This window comes from Epinephelus moara, chromosome 5 (assembly GCF_006386435.1).
Source record: "Epinephelus moara isolate mb chromosome 5, YSFRI_EMoa_1.0, whole genome shotgun sequence".
NCBI classification, from domain to species: Eukaryota; Metazoa; Chordata; class Actinopteri; order Perciformes; family Serranidae; genus Epinephelus; species Epinephelus moara.
In genome coordinates this window covers 16,345,850-16,369,349 of record NC_065510.1, presented here as the reverse complement: position 1 = coordinate 16,369,349, position 23,500 = coordinate 16,345,850, and the positions used below count along the sequence as shown (strand labels likewise).

At 39.6% G+C, this 23,500-nt stretch overlaps 2 protein-coding genes across 2 annotated transcripts in view; one reads left to right on the top strand and one right to left on the bottom strand.

The window, feature by feature from the left end:
• The first annotated feature begins 4,189 nt into the window (after positions 1–4,189).
• Positions 4,190–14,587, top strand: adra1d (adrenoceptor alpha 1D). The gene is made up of 3 exons (XM_050045462.1): positions 4,190–4,532; positions 4,701–5,777; positions 13,144–14,587. Exons 2-3 carry the CDS (start codon positions 4,820–4,822, stop codon positions 13,692–13,694), a joined length of 1,509 nt encoding a protein of 502 aa, XP_049901419.1. The 5' UTR covers positions 4,190–4,532; positions 4,701–4,819; the 3' UTR covers positions 13,695–14,587.
• A 7,096-nt stretch (positions 14,588–21,683) lies between these two features.
• LOC126390702 (5-hydroxytryptamine receptor 4) overlaps positions 21,684–23,500 on the bottom strand; it is a 3,902-nt gene continuing 2,085 nt past the window's right edge. Inside the window, exon 2 of the mRNA XM_050045122.1 lies at positions 21,684–22,711. Within this exon, the coding sequence (XP_049901079.1) occupies positions 21,684–22,711 (1,028 nt within the window). The remainder of the gene's footprint in view (positions 22,712–23,500) is intronic.

The window sequence follows — 23,500 nt, the reverse complement described above, 5'->3', positions numbered from 1 at the left end:
GTGACTTGAAGCAGAAGTGCTGCTATACCCACAGCCAGAGCTCTGACTGTACTGTATATTACACCAGGTTTGCTAATATCTAATATCTTGTGTGCTTTGCAGCCAAACAGGGTGGCTGGCTTCATGGGCGGTCATTACGCCATTCACACATATTGTGGTAAGCAAGATTAAAAAAACTGGCACTGAACATCATCCAGAGTTTTGGGATATGATCCAATATTGACGTTCTCAGGCCAAATTTTACATTTTTTGCTGCACTTATTTGATCCAAGAATAGCAACACTGTCTCCATTCTTCATCCCTCCAGTAATTTCCTTTTCTGGTATAATCAGCATTAGAGCCTAATGAACTGCTCTGACACACATCCTGCTGAATATATCTCTAATATGGATCTAAACTTTTAGCCTCATTTTCAGCACCAAATTTAATAAGAAGATTCAGATGGAGAGCAACAAATGCAAAAGAGGTAACAGAACTTTTGTGAGACACCCTCTGGTGTAAACATGGACCTTAGTTGGCCGGCTCTGTGGTGCTCTGCTGTTTTGTGCATTGATATGAAAACCACTGTAGTTTCACTGAAGTACGTACGTCTTCAAATCCTGGCCTCTGTCTCAGCAGGATTTGGAAAAACTGAATTTATCTTTAGTAGATTCGACTGCTGTAACGGTGTCTTTAGGGTCTGTCTAAAAGATCAGTCAGACAGCTGCAGATTCAGAATGCTGCTGCTCGAGCGTGAATCATATCACTCCACTTTTGAGGTCTTTATACTAGCCGCCTGTCTGTCAGAGGGTTGATTTTGAAATATGTACAACTGTTGGTTCATTAAGAATTAAATGGTTTAGGGCCAAAATATATTTCGGATTTTCTGCCATATTATGACCCGACCTGACCTCTCAGTTCATCTGGGACATGTCTGCTTTGTGTCGAAGTGTCGAAACTAAACATGGAAAAGCAGCATTCAGTTTTTACGTGCCGTATATCTGGAACAAACTCCCAGAAAACTCCCAGCAGTCTTGCTTTTTCTTTTTTAATCAAAGCTGAAAACTTTTCTGTTTGCTGCTGCCTTGTAATAATCAAATATTTATTCATTTCTTACACTGCACTGTAACTTTTATTCATGTATTTTTTTCTATTTTAGCTTATTATTTTCTATTTTCTTGCTGTTTCGTGACTGTTTTTAATTGTATTTAAATGTCCTTTTATAACGTGTTTCTTCTGCCCTTTGTCTCAATATTTTTGATGTTTTATGTAGAGTAGTTTGAATTACTTTACTGCTGAAATCAGCTACTTGCCATGCCTTTAAATAAACACTATCTGGCTATCTGTCAATGCTGCTCATTACTACAGTAACTCATTTTACAGGTTGAATAGTTTGCAAATGAATTTGCAATAAACTGCAATCTGTACACTCAGCCTCGGGTAATTACATCAATTCCTTCCAAATCAAATAACAAGAGACAATGTGCAAACCACAATCAACAGGGAGCAATCGACATAATGTTTGCAACAGTCTTCCAGTCTCTGCAGAAAATAAAATAATGTCCTCTGCAAATTTAAAATCTAAATTCACTTCTTATAATAATAGTAAAAAATAACCTTATTTGTACAGCACAGTTCATACAGCAAGTGCAACTCAAAGTGATTTACATAATAAAATGGGAAAATACACATAAAAGATGGCACACACACACACACACACACACACACACTCACACACAAAATAAAAATACAAATTAGGTTTGATACCAATTAATTAGATAAAAGCTACAAAAATGCAACTCTAAAAAGATAGGTTTTAAGATTTTGTTTGAAGCTGTCTGAGAGAGAGTCTGATGTCCTCTGGAAGGCTGTTCCAGAGATGAGGTCCAATGACACAGAAAGCAGCATCACCGTACTTTTCAATTCTACTCTGGGGACAATTAGTAGACCAGGGGTGGATGATCTTAGGGATCTGGAGGGATTGTATTTGACCAACATATCAGATAAATAGTCAGGAGCCAGTCCGTTGAGAGACTTAAAATCTAAAGGCACAATTTTAGAATGAATTCTAAAATGAATGGGAGAGCCCGGTCTCACTCTGAAGTCATCGAAATCTGGCGCTTGGGCAGTGACTTGCAGTGTCAGAAAACAATGAAAAAAGGTTCTCTTAAACGTCGGCATGACATGCAGCCAGTTGCCGTTATAGTTTAAAGGTGACTGGCGGCATCAGGGTGAAAAGTGGAGGGACAAGGATGAAAGTTAAGGTGGCAAACGTGTGACTGGGGTGGGTGAGAACACAGCAAACAACGACCTCCACCTGAGAGAGTGGTGTTCGCGTCCTGTGAGATTATAAAGTCAAATCCTGTTTTTGTTGCCAAAACCCAACCATGTGTTTTTGTTGCCAAAACCTAACCAAATGTTTTTGTTGCCTAAACCTAACCACGTGTTTTTGTTGCCAAAACCTAACCAAATGTTTTTGTTGCCTAAACCCAACCACGTTTTTGTTGCCAAAACCTAACCAAATGTTTTTGTTGCCTAAACCTAACCACGTGTTTTTGTTGCCAAAACCTAACGAAATGTTTTTGTTGCCTAAACCTAACCACGTGTTTTTGTTGCCAAAACCTAACGAAATGTTTGTGTTGCCTAAACCCAACCACGTGTTTTTGTTGCCTAAACCTAGCCAAATGTTTGTGTTGCCTAAACCCAACCATGTGTTTTTGTTGCCTAAACCTAACCAAATGTTTTTGTTGCCTAAACCAAACCATGTGTTTTTGTTGCCTAAACCTAACCAAATGTTTTTGATGCCTAAACCCAACCACAGTTTTGTTGCCTAAACCAAACCATGTGTTTTTGTTGCCTAAACCTAACCAAATGTTTTTGATGCCTAAACCTAACCAAATGTTTTTGTTGCCTAAACCTAACCAAATGTTTTTGTTGCCTAAACCCAACCACATGTTTTTGTTGCCTAAAGCCAACCAAGTTTTTGTTGCCTAAACCTAACCAAATGTTTGTGTTGCCTAAACCCAACCACATGTTTGCGTTGCCTAAACCCAACCACGTTTTTGTTGCCTAAACCCAACCACAGTTTTGTTGCCTAAACCCAATCACATTTTTGTTGCCTAAACCCAACCAAGTTTTTGTTGCCTAAACCTAACCACATGTTTGTGTTGCCTAAACCTAACCACGTGTTTTTGTTGCCTAAACCTAACCAAATGTTTTTGTTGCCTAAACCCAACTACGTTTATGTTGCCTAAACCTAACCAAGTGTGTTTGTTGTTGAAGGAAAAAAACATCAATTCGATTTGTTGTACCAACATAATGCTTTTATTTTGAAAGAGACTGTATGTAAACGTTAAATTTCCTGTGAAAACAGAAGTGTATTTTGAAAGAAGACAATGCATTTAACAGGCAGAACTTTACACAGTGTCCCAGAACGTCAACAACCAATGCAACCAGGGTACCTTGCATGTGGTATGTGGACATAACCAAGCCTCAATTTGGGAGGAGGTCGGAGTGAGAATGTATGATATGTTCTTGATGTTCTGTCTTGGTGAGACATGCTGCTGCATTTTGGATCATGTGTTTTTTTTTCTTTTAAAGATTTCTTTGAGAGGCCTGAGAACAAGACATTACAGTAGTCAAGTCTTCTGGAGATAAAAGCATGAACAGGTTTGTCTGTGTCTTCTTCAGATAAAAGAGGTTGCACACGGGCAGTGTTTCTAACATGAAAAAATACATTTTAGGTGATGTTTTCTTATTTGGACTTCAAAACACAGGTCACGTTCAAAGATAACACCAAGGTTCTTTACTTCATGCTTTTTGTTCAAAGCCAGCTTTTGTAAATGGCTATTAAGTTAAGACTTAAGTTGCCAATACATGTTTAGGTCCATCAAAGCCTTCATATTAAAAGATGGGGCTGTATGTTTTCCACACTAGGCTGATGCTTTCCCATGCAGGGATTGTTTGTCCGTTCTGTGACCCTGCCTCTTGACCTTTCCTCTCCTCCAGGCTCCTCGGTGATTTGTGCAGGCCTGTCCGAAGCTATGCACAAACGGCCTGAGGAGGGCAGCTGCTGTGTCACTGGAGAACTTCACAGCTTTGCCTGGAGGCACTTAGTTTTTCATTCCAGTGGTCCGAGCTGGCTTGCTGGTGCCCAGTGGCTGTTTAGATGATCTGACTGATGCTGCTGCTCTCTCTTATCTCTGCAGGGATGAATGAGAGGTTGACTCATGTAGTTTTCCATGAGGGCATTATTAGACTATTAGGTGCGTAGATGCAAAAATCTTAGACATCTAGCCTATAAACAAGTCAGATTAAGAGCCACAATGAGGCTGTTCAGTTCCAATCAGTGTGTCGTGTAGAATTCGTGACCGGATTTAAAGTGACGCTGTGTTGTGGAGTCTGTGAACGCAACAGTAAATGTGTGACGTGTGGGTGGAGCTGTAGGTTCAGACCTGCTGTACCAGCTCTGACTCTGATCGGGGAGTTGTTACAAAGGATGCCACCAGTGGAAAACCATGGCAAGGAAGACATGCATGGAAATGCCTCTAAATGTATTTGATTTTTTGTTATTTTAAAATTGTCTTAATGATGCTTTTACCTTCTCCAGAATCAAAACTGTTTTTTGGAGTGTTTCTTTCTATCTTTTTTTCCTCATTCAGCAGCTTCATGATTATGCATGCATTTGCTGGTTGTAATATGGACTTTTCTTTCTTCTTTAGGTTTTCTAAATATTATCTGCTCGACCAGACGAGGAGAGACTGAGATGAAACGATGCCAGATACATTGCTTTCTTTGGTAAACTTACTCTAAACTTGCTAAGCTTTATGGCGTTTCAAAAATGACAGACTCTAACTTGAGGAACGAAAGCAACTATGGGATCTATTTTGCTGAGGCATTCAACGGATCAGTCCTGGACCAAATATTTCCAAACGACAGCATCACCACATGCCCGAACTTCACACTGGACTCACAGGTTGTCGGGGTCGGGATCTTTCTCTCCGTTTTCATTCTGGTGGCAATCGTTGGCAACATTTTGGTTATCCTGTCTGTGGTGTGCAATAAACATTTGCAGACCGTCACAAACTTCTTCATCGTCAACCTGGCCATGGCAGACCTGCTGCTGAGCATTATAGTGCTGCCTTTCTCTGCATCTCTGGAGGTTCTGGGATGCTGGGTGTTTGGCCGGGTTTTCTGTAACATCTGGGCAGCGGTGGATGTGCTCTGCTGCACCGCATCCATCCTCAGCCTCTGCATCATCTCCATCGACAGGTACATAGGTGTAAAACACTGTCTGAAATACCCAACTATTATGACAGAGAGGAAAGCGGTGGCTATTCTAGTGCTGGTTTGGGTGTCATCCACGGTGATCTCTGTCGGACCGCTGCTCGGATGGAAGGAACCGCCGCCGGTGGACGACAGAATCTGCAGCATCACAGAGGAGCCGGGCTACGCGCTCTTCTCCTCTCTCTTCTCTTTCTACCTCCCGCTCCTCGTCATTCTCATCATGTATTTTCGGGTCTACGTGGTGGCCCGCAGGACTACTAAAAGCTTAGAAGCGGGTGTTAAAAGAGAGAGGAACAAGTCGATGGAGGTGGTCCTCCGGATACACTGTCGCAGCGTGCTGGAGGACGCGCGTCCGAGCAGCTCGAAAAACAACAAAAACCACCCGTTTCGAAGTTCGCTCTCTGTGCGGCTGATGAAGTTCTCCAGGGAGAAAAAGGCTGCTAAAACCCTCGCCATCGTCGTGGGGATGTTCATCTTGTGTTGGCTGCCTTTTTTCTTCTTTCTGCCAATGGGTATGTCTTATAACTTTATATTTCTTTCTCCTGTGGCACAGCGTAAACGCGCCCGAGTGCGCTTATTACACTTTCTCACAATAGAGGCACAGAAAAGGGATGTTATAGTTTCATATATGCTCCCTTGTTTCAATTTCTAGCACGTTATAGCGCCTCAAATGACCTACTTGAATGTATGATTCATCACCTCGACTGATTGAATCGCTTGCACTGATATGTTTTACAGCTAATTAAGTTTAATATGGGTAATAAATGCATTTGCGTCACTTGAGTGATTCAACTTTTCAGCCTGCAGCTCCTCCTGAGAGCCGAGTAGATTTCAGTGCAACACACTGGCTAACAATATTAAACCAAACAGTGTGAGAAAACTAACACCTTCAAACTGCAAAACATGCAGAGCAATATTCAGGTATAACCACAGGTGTGGATTCCAGGGGGGGCACAGGGGGGACGCAGAACTTATTATTTAGAAAATGTGCATTTGTCCCCTCTAATAAAAACAAGACAGTGGCATTGTCAAAGTCTGAAACATTTACACTACAAATTGATGCATAAAAGGCAGAAATTTGTGCTTAAAAAGTCACCAGAATGCAGGAAATTAAGTGCTTAATGCTCCAAATGTCCATACAGATGACCCCCAAACCCCATATGTGTCCCCCTAAATGTCAAAATGAAACCCACCCCCTTCTCAAATAACAGAAAACAGAACATTGCATACACTGGATTCCATTCCTCTGTTTATTTATCCAAAGAATGATGCCAGAAAGTCATCAAAACTAAGATTCTTAGATTATAAAAACCAATATCTTAGTCAGAAGAGGTCAAATCTGCAACGTGACCCGTTAATGTGGCTCGTTTTCATGCCTGTAATATTTCTGGGAGCCCTTTTTTTTTTCACCTGTTGAAAAAACACTCATAATAGACTGACATTCTTCACTAATGAGCACTCTAAAACTACAGTAAATGCTCCCAGCATCTTGTAACCATCACAGCTCGTTCCAAGTACCATTTCCAGTAGGCTACCTGTTTTGGTATGAGTCTCACATAAATGATATAAAGAGATTTGTGTGTTTAGGGTTTTGTTTCATAGTCTGTATTTGCAGCAGGGTAAGTTCACAACAATAGTATGACTTTAAATTCTGCCTGGAAGTCTTGAGAATCTGAAATTATTCACACTGAACACTTAAAATGTAGGTCCTGACGTTAATAACAGCTTTTAAACTGACAACAGCATCGAAAGGATTAGACATGGAAGTTAGGATGGAAATGGTTTGAAAAGGCCCTTCAGTGGCGATGACCAGTGTAAGTCATTATGAATTATACATAAGTCAAACTGAAGCATGCAATATGCATACAAAGCTGCACTTACAGAAAGTAATAGTATTTACGTCAACACACGCACACACACTGTATGGTGGCCTCATGAATTTTAATTTAGCATACATTTCACATAATTGATTGTGAGAGACATAATGAACAAATGGCCAGTATCTTACCAAGTGCAGCACTTACAGCACTCCCAGTTTTGCTGCACCTCCAGATTTATTGAGTCAAATTATTATAGCAAAGCCTGCAGGGAGAGAGAGGGTGCGAGAAATGAAATGGGAGCTGGTAATCACTTGATTCACTCAATGGGAGTGAAAAGGGCAAGATTATTCATGTTGGATTATTTGTATCCAGACATCAAAGGTGGATAGATATTCCTCTTATAATTGAAAATTTATAAAGGCACAAATGAGTTTTAAATGTTGGTGCAAATACATCATCACTTTACACATATTATCATATTACTGCAAAATTTATTGAGGCCAATCTGCACCCAAAAAATGCCTTCGGAGCTGATTTTGATAAACAGTCTCTCACATATCATTTTCATTACCATTATCGCATGATGGCTTTGTGATTGTGTTATACAGCCAGCTCTTGGGAAACATCACCCAGGATCTTAAATCTGAAAAAGCCCATGACTCAGAGTGGCACTCCGAAAAATCAGTATTCAAAAGAGAAATCAAAAGGGGCTCTGCCAAAAGGAGTAATTACCTTAGAGAAGTAGGTTTGGTAATATCGTAGGTTGTTTTAAATTCATAATTCCTGGTAGATGGTAGAGGTTTCTAATTTGCATCATAATAAGAGTCAATCCACCAAGAACAACTTTATCGTCCAAACTGAACCATAGTTTCTTAATGTGATTGTTAAAGCCTAAATCTCGGAACTAGGAATTTAAGGTCTTTACTGGAAACCATCTGTCCTGCAGAATCCCCACAGACCTGCTGCTCTGCAATCTGAGCCGAACATTGACCACCCCAGAGGAAGTAGTTTAAAGCACATAGTCCCCATAGGGATCAATAAAGTGTTGCCGCGTTTCATGGATTCATCCCTCGAGGGGGTTTGTTGTTTGTTTTCTAAATGACTGACTGACTGATGAGAGTGGAATAGCCACAACATACGATTGCAAACCCTGCGTACCCATACTTGGTCAGTCAGACAGATTGATGTTGTTGAGACACATCATTAATGAGTAACCTTTTGCTAAGAGGCAGACATGTACTTTTAGCACCTCTTGTGCCAATCAGGTCCTTTCTCTGTGATGATGCAAATCTAGACGGAGTAGTCTGACTCATCTGAAGCTCCAGAGAGTGCTCTAACACGATTTGCCTACATTAGTGCACCAGGCTTATGAATACAAGAAACTGATGGAATAAGGAGAAACAGACTTTCAGAATGACTTCGAATGCTGTCTGTCAGTGTAAAATATCAATTGCAACCATATCACACAGATAATATAGAGGTAACTTTATTGTATCAGTTACCCTACAGTGTTAAAAATGTCTGGTTTGTCTTTATTTGCTGCTGACATTAACCCAACCACTATAAAACCACACATTCATGCATGTTTCAAGCCTCTAATTATTACAGTATCTGTTTGTTTTAGGGGTATATTGTGCACTATTTTCAGAAATATTAAAGTGATACACTTAGTCTGATGAAGGGGACACTGATTTACAGTAAATGTATGAGTAGAGAATTAGTGTCTACAAGAAAAATGTGTGTACTGAGACTAAAATCGCCATTAATATTGTTACAGTGGTTATGCTTAAATTGATTGAAATTATTACCTTGATTTTTATGTGCCCACACAGTTTACATTTGTGGGTGCATTATATTTGTCTATGAAGAACTTGATGTGTAAAGAAAATCCGAAAAGGCTAATAATTGATCTCACTAACATGTGTTTTAGCCTTTGTAGCCAAAGCCTGCTAGACCACATGTTGCACTGGGTGACATGTCCCTTTATTATGATGCACGTGAGCACTGTGGTTTATTTTGAGCACACCGTTCTGAATTAGTCCCCAACAAATACACTGTTTACTCCTGTTGGAGTAATTTTGGCAAGAAACTCTCAAGAAACCACCTGTTTTAGGAAACAGTTCAGCCTTTAAAAATAATCAAAGTATATATTCATGATCAGTTTGTAAATATTTGTGTCTTCAGCAGGAACATTTTGGGCTTAGGTTGGAGAACATTGAGACACTTATTTATAGTCGGTTTTGGTCTTTTCATAGAATTTGTTGACAAGAACAAAATAATAGAATATTATCAGCCTTGTAATTCAAGAATAGTCTAATATATTTATAGTTGCTGCTAATATAAATGTCAATATGGCTACTATAACCACTACAATATGTCATTTGACCCATATTGATTACTATAAATTAGGGCTGTCAATTGATTAAAATATTTAATTGCGATTAATTGCATGGTTGTCCATAGTTAACTCGTGTTTAATCGCAAATTAATCATTTTTTAAATCTGTTCTAAATGTACCTTAAAGGGATGTTTTACAAGTTTTTGACACTCTTATTAACATGTGAGCTGACAATATGCTAGCTTTATGCAAATTTATGTTTATTATTATTATTGCAACATTCCAAAATAAAAAGAAACACTGTCCACAATATTCTCCAGAATAACCTCGAAGGTACTGCATACTCAAAAAACATGCTGAAAGCAGATCATGGCAAACTCAAGCCCAACAAGCAACAACAGATACTGACCTGAATGTAACATTACTTAGTGATAGGCCTATCAACACAGTGTAGTGTCCAACTTTACAAGGTTAACTAAACATCCCCTGTTTTTTTAAGGAGCTCGGTGTACTCTGGTGGTAATTCATATCAACACTAAATGCAATAACTTTGGTCTTGCCAAGAGAATCATGTGGCAGAGCTGTGAAGCTGAACTTGCCATCCAAAAGACCCCTTTCTTTATCCATTTCTGCTCACGGAGGATTGCTTCTGCTTGCTATCCACAATGTTCCTGCTGCATCACTTCCTGATTTCCCAAACTATGGGATGGGCCAAGGGTAATAATTACAGAAGGTACGTGCGTGAATCATGCGTCAAGGAACTAGTGGCATAAAAAGGAATTTGTGTTAACATTATTAACTTTGACAACCTACCTACTTTAAATCCATAGCGATACAAGTATTCTCTGAACTGTAGCTTTGTCCTTAGTGGCCATATGTTGAGGTTGAGTTTTAAAAAGCCATCAAAGGTTACCTTCACTTGAAGTATAAATGTCAAAAGACTGACTGAGGACTGATCAGGATTTTGTCTGATCACAAAAAAGAGACATCACAAAATTTTCTGTGAGATATTGGACAGGTCCCCGGACTCCTTGAAGGGCTTCAATATGTATTCAAAGCATTCATTCATGTACTAGGTTATGAGTCAATGTGAACTTCAAAAAAAATCCCATCCTCAAAAAAAGATTTAGAATAGCAATCATCTTTCAGACATCAGACGGAAAGATAATTTTATCTAAAACAAAACAAAACAAAACAAAACAAAACAAAACAAAACAAAAAACTAAAAGATATTGATATTGTGGGTCATAGTGAATTATTTGCTGTCTGCCTTGAAGGTGATGTCATCTCAGTGAGAAGAGTCAATGAAGAAATTCACCTCCTAGGTTCACTTTGTTCATCTCAAGCCAGGCTTTTAAAAGAAATGAAAGAATGAGTAAGAGCCGTGTCGCAGATGCTACAATCAGAATACTATTCCTGCTGCAGACAAAAGGAACAAGTAAGAGTGAGAACTCTGTTTTATTATGCAGCTGTTGTCTCTGAGCAAATAGTACAATCAAGTGCACAGTATGCCGTTGGTAGCTGATGTCAAAACAGCAAGAAACCATTACTTTGAAAATCACATGCGAGCCATTTTGTAGAGTTCCACAGTAGAACTGAAATGAAAATGGACTTGTGGGCCCAGGCAGGGCAGACTTGACATTAGCGCTGAGACATGTTGCGTCTGTGTCCAGGGTCAACAGCTGTGTTAAATCCAAGCCCAGGGAGACAAGCACAACTAGAAAGCAACAGGAAAAGAGAGCATTCCATGAAAAACAGCATGTCATTGCATGTCGTACCAAATTACCACAGCGAGTATAATAAAAATGAGCAAAGCTGCTTCAGTGGTGCACCCAAGTGGGGGCCAGGGGGGGTCATGGCCCCCGTGGTGCAACTGCTGCCCTCTTCCTCTCGCAAAAAAATAATTGGAGGCCAACATTACTATCTTTAAGAGGTTGTGGTGTCCTAAGTTTTTAAGCTTGCACAACTATGGTGGTATCTTGTGAATCTAGATGATCTAAGGCATCCATTGGTATCACCCATGTTAGCATAGCATGTTGGGAAGGGGACTAAGTAACCCTTTAAATTTAGGCTACATTTTGGCGAGAGAAAATCTGGCATGGACATTTTCAGAGGGGTCCCTTGGGGTTCCATGGATACCCACAGGTCTCCTCAAAACATGAGAAGGCTTGTTCCCAATAAATGTTTTGTTCCCAAAATCAATGTACTCAAATTAAAGCTGTACATTTGTTTTTTGTTTTTTTTAAGAAAAGAACAACCAGCCTATCTGAAGAACAATGAATTGCCCAAAGTACAGATACATATTGCATATTAAAACAGGATTGTTGTGGAACTCAAATGTTAATTGTACACCAGATACTTATTAATATTAACTGCAAAATAAGAGGCTAAAGTATATCAGTATGTGATTCCTGAACTCTCTGTATTGACATAGTTTTCAACTAGCCAAAGACTACTAAAACAGCATAACAAAATTCCTGAAATTCAGTTATAGCTTTCGGTTTTGATGTGCGACCCCAAGTTTTTCAGTGACCCCATCTGGCCACCCCTATGAAAAGTTTCTGGGGGCGCCACTGAGCAGCTTGGGCTTGGGGTTGATAATAAGCAGTAAGCAAACTGACCCTTCAACTCAAAACTTTTGCTCTAATTAATGGTGAATTACTCTTCTGTACTGTAATATGTAAGAACATTAAAAGGCCTCAAACCAAATGTTTTAAAATGCCTTTAGGCAACAAATGTCCCAGAAAAAAGTCTTAGCTGTTCAATTTTAATGCTCCATCAACTCAAAAAAATAGCTGATAATGGGAAGCTAAAGTTGTCCATGCAGGATTTTCGATCATACTCACACTAATGACAAAGACATGGGTTGATTAGACCTTTGCACAAGCCAAGGCAGTGAACGTGCATTTCATGTTGAATCAGTTACAGCTACACTGCCTCTGTGCTGACTCATACAAACACCTCACAAGACAAGGTGTATATTCTATCTTCTCCCCTCAGAGAAAGCAAATACCACAGGAACATTTAAACCCCTTTTATGTTTTAGCAGTCTGATTAGTGGAAGAAAAATGTGCATCAATTGAAGTCATTTGAGAAGAAAAATCAAATACTTGTGTCTGATTACCACATATATTCTACTCAAGCAAAAGCATAATGAAAAGAGTTGGGTGCACTGAGGCTTGTGGTTGAAGCATGCTCTGCAACTATCTGTCCCCATTAATAAAAGTCAACAAAATGTCAGAACCTCCTCTGTTTCCATTAATAAACACAACCAAACAGCGACTGCTGCACAATAAATCACCGCAACAATAATGCTGTGAATTACGTCCTGTCACAGGGATGAAAAATGCTTATGTGTGGCATAAGCAGCTGTAGATATGCCCTAATGCATTGTTTGTTTCGGATTCAGGTTCATTTTGACAATGCTTTCTTGAATTTTTCATAAAAAAAAAAGGCTCATTGATAGAAAAATTCAATTATTCCAATATTTGATCCTGATTAAAGTCCGGCTTGACAAAATGGCCTGAAGCATCCTGTTCATAACAATCATGATCTGATATTTAGCATTTAGTATGTACAAGATTGTAGAAATTCTATTAAAAAATATATTTTGTGAAAATGTTCTTAATTTTTTTTAATAGAACAATGAAAGCAATCTACTATACTTGTATTGTATGTACTTTATGTTTACTCACATATCTTCCATATGGCTCCTTCTAGGTGCCTTCTTCCCAGCACTGAAGCCATCCAAAACTGTGTTTAAGGTGATCTTCTGGCTGGGCTACTTCAACAGCTGCATCAACCCCATGATCTACCCCTGTTCCAGCAAAGAGTTCCAGAGGGCGTTCACTCGGCTCTTCAGGTGCCAGTGCCACCAAAGAAAGAGAGTCCTGCGTCGCTTCTATGACCAGAGGTGGCGGACAGCTGTCAAGGGAATGACAAGGGATCAGAGGGGAGACTGTAAGCCCGGCTATTCTGCGCACGAATCCTGTGGAAGCTCTTTGTTACACAAGAGGAAAGGGCGCTCGCTGAGTTTCAAGAGATGGAGTCTGTTTCCACCGCTGCAAAAATCTTCCTTCCAGCTCAAAGAGAAAGTGAACAATCTGTCAAATAAAATCAAGGGAGGGCCTGGAAAAGGAACCACACCTTCAGTAGGCCGGATTGATATAGTGGACACAGTCTCTATGGGGATTTACAACTCCTGTGAGCAGAGCAGTTATCAGTTCTACGATCTGGCAGACTGCTACGGCCTGAAAGAGACTGACATTTAGATGGCCACCAGAGAATGTTTTATTTATTTTCAAAGGGCCACGTTGGACCAACATGCAAGAATGACTGTGATAGGACATAATTTTGTGTTCAAGATACATCTGAGAATCAAAGCTTGATTAAAGCTGTGGACTGAGAATGATGGCTTGATCCCAGCACAAACAGGACTAACACTTTATCTCAATCCATCTTTCCCATCGTGTTTATTTAGATGAAACGTCTTGTGAGCTGCTCAGAGCCACTTTTTGGAAGTGGACACAGAAGTAGCCAAATTCTTGGACTTACTTTGACTGCTGTCTCTTGGAAGCATTCGGCATCAACATAACAGCCCACAGTTGACAAGCGCCCGCACTCTCTGCAAGACATTTAACACAAGCCTTGTTGTTACTGCTTGTTTCTTTAAATTGTACATCGGACAATCTTTCCTCAACAAATCAGCTGACACTTTGTGATGACTGGTGATTGCTTTCTTTGATATTAAACATGACATTACATACAAATGTAAAGGATCCAAACAGATATTTTTAAAAACTCTAACAGCAAAAGTGCAATTTTTATCATTGTCAGAATGTCTGGATTTAATCAGATGTCATCTGTCAGAATTAATAATGGTATTTGCAGTTTTTCTGTTTTGACAAGGCATTGTAAAGATAAGAGGCCGGTTAAGAATAAAGATGCTGCATAGTATTTATTCTAACTGTCGGATTTATAACTTAACTTGACATTGATATGTACACTTGTTTGAATAAAACCCACGTGACTACTTGGCCTGCCTAACTGTAATTTGCGTTGACAAGTGAGTGCTAATGTGAAATGAACACGCTTTTGTTTTTTTGTATTTTCTGATGTTCTGTTGAAAGAAAGATGTAAGATGAAAAGAGAAATAAAAATGAGAGAAAACAAGTTCAGTCAATAACTTTTTTTTCCAGTTAAAGTTCCCCTTCTTATATTATTCATTATTTATAATAAATACAATTACTACCTCGTGATAGTACAGTATGCCTCTGCCAAATAGTCAAGTTGCAGACACTGCCAGTCAAGACATTGAAGGAATTTAATAAAAAATAATAGGTGTATTTTTTTTTTCAAGATGGGCATTAGTGTCTTCAGTATCCGATCAAACGTCTGCCCTTGTGGTTCTGAGATATGGTGTTGAATAATGGCCAGAAAAGTGCTTTTGCCGAACATGTGATGTCACAGTGAATTTGACATTTGAATTTTTGGATATAAAATTTTATCCTATTAGACATTTGTGAGGAATCTTGTCATAATTAGCATATTAATTCTTGAGTTATTGCCCAAAAGGTGTTTTGTGAGCTAACGGTGACCTTTGACTTTTGAACACCAAATTCTAATCAATTGATCTTTAAGTCCAAGTGGACATTCGTGCCAACTTTGAAACGTTGAGGCGTTCCTGAGATATCACGCTCATGAGACTGGCATGGATGGGTGGATGGACAGATGAACCATAGACTGTATGTTAGAAAATAGACAACACATCCACTACCTCCTACTGTACCAGGAATTAAGCCAGGGGGTGAACAGTCATTGTGGTAGAAGTGGTATTGAGGTCCTGCGTAGTAGAACAACTTGACATCACCCATTGCATCTGGAGGCCTTAAGTTTGGCATTTTGGTCATCACGGCCTTGTGTTTTTTGGAGCCAGAAACGCCCATATTTGTATGAGAGCTTGGAGTTGTAGAGGAGCTAGGGGATGATCTAACTAAGAACCTGAGGACACCGCCATGGGAGTGATGTGTCAATCACAAGGTAGCCACATCCAAAGGCATTCCCTGCTTTATGGTCTATTTCACTCTAAATGGGACCATATGTTGAGCATGGTGTTAGTTCTCAAGCAGCCCAATCAACTGATAGATCACATGATTCCTTTCTATGCAAACTAATTGGCGAATCTCATTCAGGGCGCCCTATTTAAACTGCTTTGGCCTGCCTACTGTTGCTGCTTCCTCTGCAAGCCACTTTGCAACCTGCCTCCACCCCATCTCCTCCTTTTCATGCTGTGTCTGACTTAGCAATGTCATTTCTGTTCTTTCTGTTCTGTTCCCGGGGGGTCTTTGCTGCTGCTCCCCCCGTCTTAGGCTTTCCATGTAGGCGCATGGAAGGGCAGCGAGGTTTGCTCTCTCTGCCTCAGACTTTCCTCATATGCATATGGAAGGGCAGAGAAGTGTGCTTTCTCTGCCTTAAGGCTTTCCACATAGGCACGCAGAAGGGCAGAGAGGTGAGCTCTCTCCACCTTTTGCCGTAGGCTCGTTGCTTCACTTTTCAGAGCAGAGGGTATGTCCACTTCTTATACGCAGTCTGTTGGTCCTGCCCATACACCTGCCCAACTCAAGTCAAACGCTCGCGAGGTAAACACAGATATCAGTCATGACATCACACCCACTTTTAATAGCATCAAGTAACTGATGAAAACTTGTCAGATGAAGTGAATACAACATGCATCAGTGTGATGAGAACCACCCCAAAATGACATAAACCATCTTTGGGAAAAATGTATTTGACGTGTACTTTTTCAGTTAATAGTCAGTGAAATTCATGGAAATAAATCAATATCTGCATGTGTCAACCAAAGTCAAAAGGTTAGTGAGCATCTGCTGACAGATTTTAGGAAAGTAAAGAAGGTGGCAAACGGACACCCTTACATGAGGCTGGAGCTGCAGGCAGATGTAGAGAAACAGAAAAAGAGGGAGACTCTATCAAGACTAATAAATCTCAACTGCTTCCTGTTATTAGCCTCGTTCCGCCATGTTTAAATGTTTTCATGACCAAGGGGAGAGTCAAGCAGCTGAATTTGTAGTTTTTTCATTTGCAATCATGACCAGAAACTAATATACGAACAATGTGCATGAAGAGAAAGACAATGATGAAAATAAACAGAAAACAGAAGGCAAAAACATACTGCTGACAGTGTAAGCTAAGAGCACCAATTATTGCAATTATATTTGATATACTCTCGAAATCCAGACACAAATACTAGAAATATGTGTATGGAAATATACAAAACAAAATAAAATGACACAGCTTTTTGTCATGGGTATGGCTTTTGAAACACTTTTCCATTTGTCCTCACTCACCCTTCTGTCCCTCACAAAGAAAACAGACTTCAAGCAGCAACAAAACTCCATCAAAGCTATTTTCTAACGCGAGTGATAAAATTATTCGGTTCCCATTGCAATGTGTTGTTACACTTTCACAGTTTGAACAGTTTTCACAAAACAATAGAGCTCGCCAAAGAGGCAGCCACATCCTTGACTCCTAATTGTGCAATGACGGCACTGGTGCTGGTTTAACAAAGATAGACTGTGACTATGGCTTAGAGCTAATAAACAGACCGCAGATAAACAGACCGCAGATAAACATCTAAATTCATCATTTGCACCACTGAGCTGTCTGGTCCTTGACTATCTTGAGTATGACTGTGCATTCTGGGCCCTGGGTATCTGTGCCTCGCAGGATTAGATGACAAATTACAAGGAAAAGTGAGGCAATAGCAGAACATGATATATACTTTCAAGGAGTTGCTAGGACTTCCAAAAACTTTCCTCACCTCGCAGCAATGTGAAACCCTAAAATGAGTCACGTTTCCTTCTTTTTCGTCAGTTCAAAGCAGATGTGAAGGCACGTCACCATGGAAACACAGCCATTAGTTCTATCTAAAATAGCCTGGGGTTAGGTTGGCTGCTGTTTTAGCCTTTAAGCTAAACCTTTTAGGCATTTTAGCCACAATTGGTCTGCCTTTATGTTTGTGCAACTCCAGTGTTGCCTAAAGGACCAAACAGATGTCCACAGAGCTCATTCACATTGAATTTCTCCACAGGGGGATTAATAAAAGTAAATAAACTTAAACTTAAACAAATAATAATAATACTAAAAGATAGATAGATAGATAGATAGATAGATAGATAGATAGATAGATAAAGACAAAGATCCCAAGAGATCCCAGCTCTATCAACACCAATAAACAGGTTACTTCCTGTTATTGGCCTCATTTCAACATTGAAAATTCAGCACTTGAATGTGTGAATATGTTACTGAACAATACTACAAAGTGAGCAGAAGAACTGAGTAAAACTTGAAAGGGGATGAACATTTTTCACTCTAAAATGTCACTGGACACTGATGATTTACAAGCACTGCACAACATTGCATCTGCTGTGCATTCATCATTATTAATGCTGCCGTGTCCCCAATTATTTAATCTTATGTGCCACGATGTGAAGCAAAACACAGACAGATATGCATTAGCCCTCCACCAAACTGTTTCTAAAATGTCCTGAAAAATGCTAAATGTGCTACCTTTATTTTTTAAATACATTTATATTTTAGATTTCCACACCAGGTGCTCTAATTAATGAATTCATAGTTTGTGTGGGATATTTCAACCTGGTCTCACTCCGAAGGTCTCACTCCGAAAAACCAGTGCTTGGTCAATGGCTTCTAACATCAGACACCGACAAACAAAGTCAGCAAACATCAGCATGATAAGCGGCTGATTATTTTTAAAGGGATAGTGCACCCAAAAATGAAAATTCAGCCATTATCTACTCACCCATATGCCGAGGGAGGCTCAGGTGAAGTTTTAGAGTCCTCACAACACTTGCAGAGATCCAAGGGGAGAGGAGGTAGCAACACAACTCCACCTAATGGAGGCTGACGGCGCCCCAGATTCAAACGTCCAAAAACACATAATTGAAACTACAAAATATCTCCATAATACTCGTCTGTAGTGATCCAAGTGTCCTGAAGCCCCGACATAAAAAGTTGTTGGCAAACTGAACTATCTATGCTGTCTTCAAAGCCAGACTCCAATATTATTTCTTTGAGCAAAATAGCATGTATTTGGGAAGTGCTGAGCGTACAGTTGGATAAATGAGACTTGGATCATACTGCATGAGTTGTGTGAGAATTTGTAAACAGGTGTATGTTTTGATATAGATTTTATATTAAATGTGGTCCCCAATCGATCAGTAAATCAATATGTTTGCGGTTTTCCATGGAGGCAGACAAGAAAAACAAAGTATTCTTAACAAATTCAAGGTAACACAACATGACTAGTTGATTTACAAATGGTCATTTTGTATTCTTTTAAGTCTAATATAGTGTAAACACATTAGTGATTAAATATTGCAGATGTAATTTGTAGTTATTTAACAACAAGATTTTGAAATCCCAACCAAACATTATATATTTATTCAGAATAAACAATCGGTTATTATGCTGTCAATAAAAATGAAGGAATAGTGCATTTTATTTTATTTTATTTTATTCTAAATTGTTGTGATAAAATCAAAGCAGCCCAGGAGCTCTCACACACATATATACACACACATGCTTTCAATTATCCACCACCTGCTTATTTTGTCAGAACAGCTTGAGGTCTAATATTGCTTTCTGTTATTTTTAGTGTGGCTAAACTGTGCTGAGACTCCTGAAATCAGTCTGTCCCGTCTCAGACAGCAATCATTTTATAAGAACAATCAAAACACAACCTAATTTCATATTCTGTTTTATACCCACAGACTCAGAAAAGTAATCCAACCTTTTGATTACATATTGACCCCTGTTTATTACAACAATCACAATAATATTCTAGTCTTGCTATAAAGTACTAATTATTCGTCTTCTGCCGATTATACCTACCTCATCTTCGATTCAACAACACAGAGATTGTACTGAAAAGCTAAAAAAGATAGTTCATATTAAATGATCTAGTCATTGTCATGCCACAAACTATTAACTTGCATTGAATTTTGAAATTAGAGTAAAATACGATTGACTTTAATAGTAATTTAATTTTCAACATCTCAGATTTGCAGAATGTTTTGGGCTTTATAAGTATTAATTCCACTCCTAATAATCAGTCTCATTTTCAGCCCTGAGAGGTATTTCACGAGGGAAGCTTTGCCACTAAGCTCTGCTTATTAGTTTTGTAATTTCACCTTATTTCCACCTCAAGGACCACATTTGGATGGTTGCTACTTAAATTATTATAATTCGAGCTAAATCTGACACGAGCACATTGAAGGTGGCCAAGTATCTATATTTAAATTTGAGTTATTAATTAGTTTATGAACGCATGAGTTGTTTTTTGAGAGTGCAAAAGGCTATTTCAACACCAAATCACAGAAGGCAGAGAACTGCTGCTGCACTGCTCATTTTTTCGAGTGTGCAACATTTCGGCTCATATCAGCAACTGGCCAATAGCTGTCATAATACCAGACGTGATATTAATCACTGAGGTTTTGCCAGAAGTACAAGTTGCTTGAAACATCCATGGAAATGTAATTTACAGGGGCACAGTACTGTTTGTATTAGCTCTGATTTACCACTGTATACAATAACTGACACACTTTGATGATACCTTGTAATTTTCTCGGTGGATCGAGTTGATTTTATGCATATTTGATTTGGTATAAAAAGTGGCTAGCCTTTGATTTTTAATGAAGTAAGCTGTCACGCTTATAAGCAGAATTTACATTTTTCCATTGGCCCTGCTGTACGCAGCCTGTTTAACAACTGCACCCATTACTGCTCCGCCTTCACTTGCAAAAGACACAGAGGGCAGTCTCAGGCGGTGGTTATGTAACTCGTGAAACCAGCAGACCTGACAGTAAAATTACACAGATTGCAAATGTAAATATGGCAGGCACAGTTGAATTAATGCTTTGCCTCTCATTTTATTTGATGTCTTAAACACTTACCTCCAAACTTGTGCACCTTCACTTTATTCTGCAGGTTTCATCAGGGTGTTTGTAGTGTCCTGCAGCAGTAACCCCGAAGAGTTCCCGCTCTGTGGTTTTTGATCCATCTGAAAGAATTTCAAATCATGTGATACTTTTTTTAGTAATAGCATTAAGGCATGGAAAGAATGGTCAATGACACACTTTATTAATCATCCCTTTGATTGCTTATTATATGTCTGATTACATGTATCATCATAAATATCTGTGACACAGCCAGGTTAAGTGATAAATACTAAATACTAAAATTCTGTCAATTTATTAGATCGACTTTGGATTGGAATGAGTCAAAGTCCTACAGAACAGCAGAATTACAAATGTCAATAAAGTTTTCACCTGAGATGAAGTATCTGTTGTGTCATCCCGACACTTCATCCGCCCCTTTAACGTGGCCTCTTCAAGTCTCGCCTTGCACATCTTCCTTTGCCCTTTTCATGTCTTGAGAATTGTTTTCTCTCCCATAAAAAGTTGTTATCTGTCGTTTAGATGCAGGCTACTTTGATCCTCCTCTTCAGTGGTATGTAGATCGAAAGAAACAAATCATTTTCGGCTGTAGCAATTTCTGAGTCCTATCTGTTCTGACATCCTCTTGAATCCATTTTAAGCTTCCCTCATTACTGAAAAGAGGTTTCTCAAGGAAAATATTTTCAAAATGAACATACCACAATCTTGATTGTAGCTTTAAACACGTGGCCATCATTTGAGTGATTCTACTTCAAGATGGAGCCATCCATATGCAAGACGTAGACATAGGATACGCTGTGACTGATGGGTAGATGGCCATCTTGGTAAATTATTCCTGATGTGCACAGCAAGTTTCTGGCTGAATTTTCATCAAATATCACTGACACATTTCCTACATTGGATGACTGTTCTTCAAAGGCGAGAGCAACACATGGACATAATCAAAAGCTAATTTACTTAAAAGTAGAACTGGAAAAAGCATTAGTGGCAGAGTCAAACCAGACTCTTTTTCTGTCACAAAATCAAAAAGTTTGTGCGACAGAGCATGCTACCTTTACACTGAAGGAAGAGAGGTAAGAGGTGACAGTCCTACATCACTAAAATTTCCTCTTTTTCCATGATGTTGACAAAAGAAAAGTGTGGTTGGCACTCTGAATAGTGCCACTGATTCACAAAAAATGCAGCCCTTACTGTTCACTGATCTTTGTATGCCTAAAAAAATTACAATATACAGATACTATCTTTATTTCATGGTTGATTTGCACGTTAATTTGCTTCTTTTCGAGTGTGCGAAAGCTCCATTCCGGGGGAGGATCCAGGCAGGCATACCCTGCAGCCCATGAACATGAGGAATGCCCTACGGAAGGAACGGTTAAAGAAACCATATAAGAAGGGATTTAGAGATGAGTTGATATATCCCAGCCACAGAAATATATCCCAGACAACCACCTCTGTGCTGTACTCAATGAACGGGTCCACAATGTTGACAGTAAAGAAGGGCATCCAGAAAATGAGGAAAACTCCCATGATGATACCTAGAATTTTCGCTGCCTTCCTCTCCCTCCTCATAGTGTTTCGGTGTCTCTTTTTCTTGCTTGAGTCTTTGCCCACTCCGGCAGCCATCTGGCTTTCCATGGCGCTGATCTGCCTGGCCTGCCGTTTGGCAGCTTTGAAGATCTTCCAGTAGGCTATTAGCATGATAGCCATCGGCAAATAAAAGGCTACCAAGGAAGCCATGACAGCGTATATTCGATTGACCAAGAACACGCATACATCGTCCGGGAGCAGGATGTCCACACCGGCAATATGGAGATCTAGCATTATGGGGCCAAAGGAAATGAGCATGGGAACAGCCCAACATACAACAATAAGAAGAGCTACTCGATTTCGGGACATCTTTAAAGAATAAACTAGCGGGTTGCAGACAGCGTAGTAGCGATCGAAGGCGATGCAGCTGAGGTGGAATATGGAGGCGGTGCAGAGCATAACATCTAGGCTAGAGTGCAGCTTGCAAAAAAGGACACCAAAATACCAGCATCCCTCTATGGTCCGAATCATACTATACGGCATCACCACCAGGCCAACGAGACAGTCAGCCACTGCCAGGGACATGACGAAGGAATTCGTGGGTGACTGCAACTGCTTAAAGTAGGCGATGGATAAGACCACAAGGAAGTTGCCAACTACTGTGCAGATGATGCCAACAGAGAGGAAGGCATACAGGAAAACACGAGAGGCCTGGCTCCTCAGTGTATCACAGGACTGGAGCTCAATCTGAAGAGATGTGTTCGCATCTCCGAGTAATCCCACGCTGATGTTATCCATGGTCTAATCAAGCCTGTCAAAACACACAGATACAGTTATAAGTAATGAGTGGTCTGACTTTGCAGTAAGTGAGGCGTTTCGGAGCAGTTTGCCTCCACTCCTCTACGGTACATTAACAGTGAAAAAATTGACAAACCACCCAGAATTCTGTTTGTTTTGACCCAGTTGCTGCTCCATGGCAACTTCTCAGTTAATCTCTAAGCTGTAAACTTGAGTTCAACATAGGAATCACACGAGACTGTAGGTGAAAAACCCTTGTTCTGGTTGTAGATGCCTTATCTAGAATGCCATCTCTTTGCTTGGAGTGGAGAGCAGAACCAGATGTTCTTTTCATTAACACGTATCTTGATATAATGAGGGGAATGATATATTATCACTTCTAAACCAAGAAATACTCTGAAGTGTCAGATATTTTAAATGCTTACACACACAATCACATCTTCCTATAGAGATATTTAGGAATTTGGACCCTGCATGTTACATTTATCACAAACATCTTTGGTATCTTACTATATCTTACTATATAATGACGAAAACTCTGTCTGTGTGTCTGTCTGTGTGTGTGTCTGTTCCACGTGTTTCTCCTCACTGACTTGGTCAATCCATGTGAAATTTGGCACAGTGGTAGAGGGTCATGGGAGGATGCGAATGAAGCAATATTACATCAATTGGCCAATGGGGGGCGCTATAGCAACCGATTGAAATTGCAAACTTTGAATGGGCATATCTCATGCCTCGTATGTCGTAGAGACATGAAA

Excerpts from the sequence above, each read along its gene's own strand:
- adra1d (XM_050045462.1), top strand. The coding sequence starts at position 4,820 with ATGACAGACTCTAACTTGAGGAACGAAAGCAACTATGGGATCTATTTT. Across the intron at positions 5,778-13,143 it reads TTTCTTCTTTCTGCCAATGG|GTGCCTTCTTCCCAGCACTG; the intron begins GTATGTCTTATA and ends GGCTCCTTCTAG.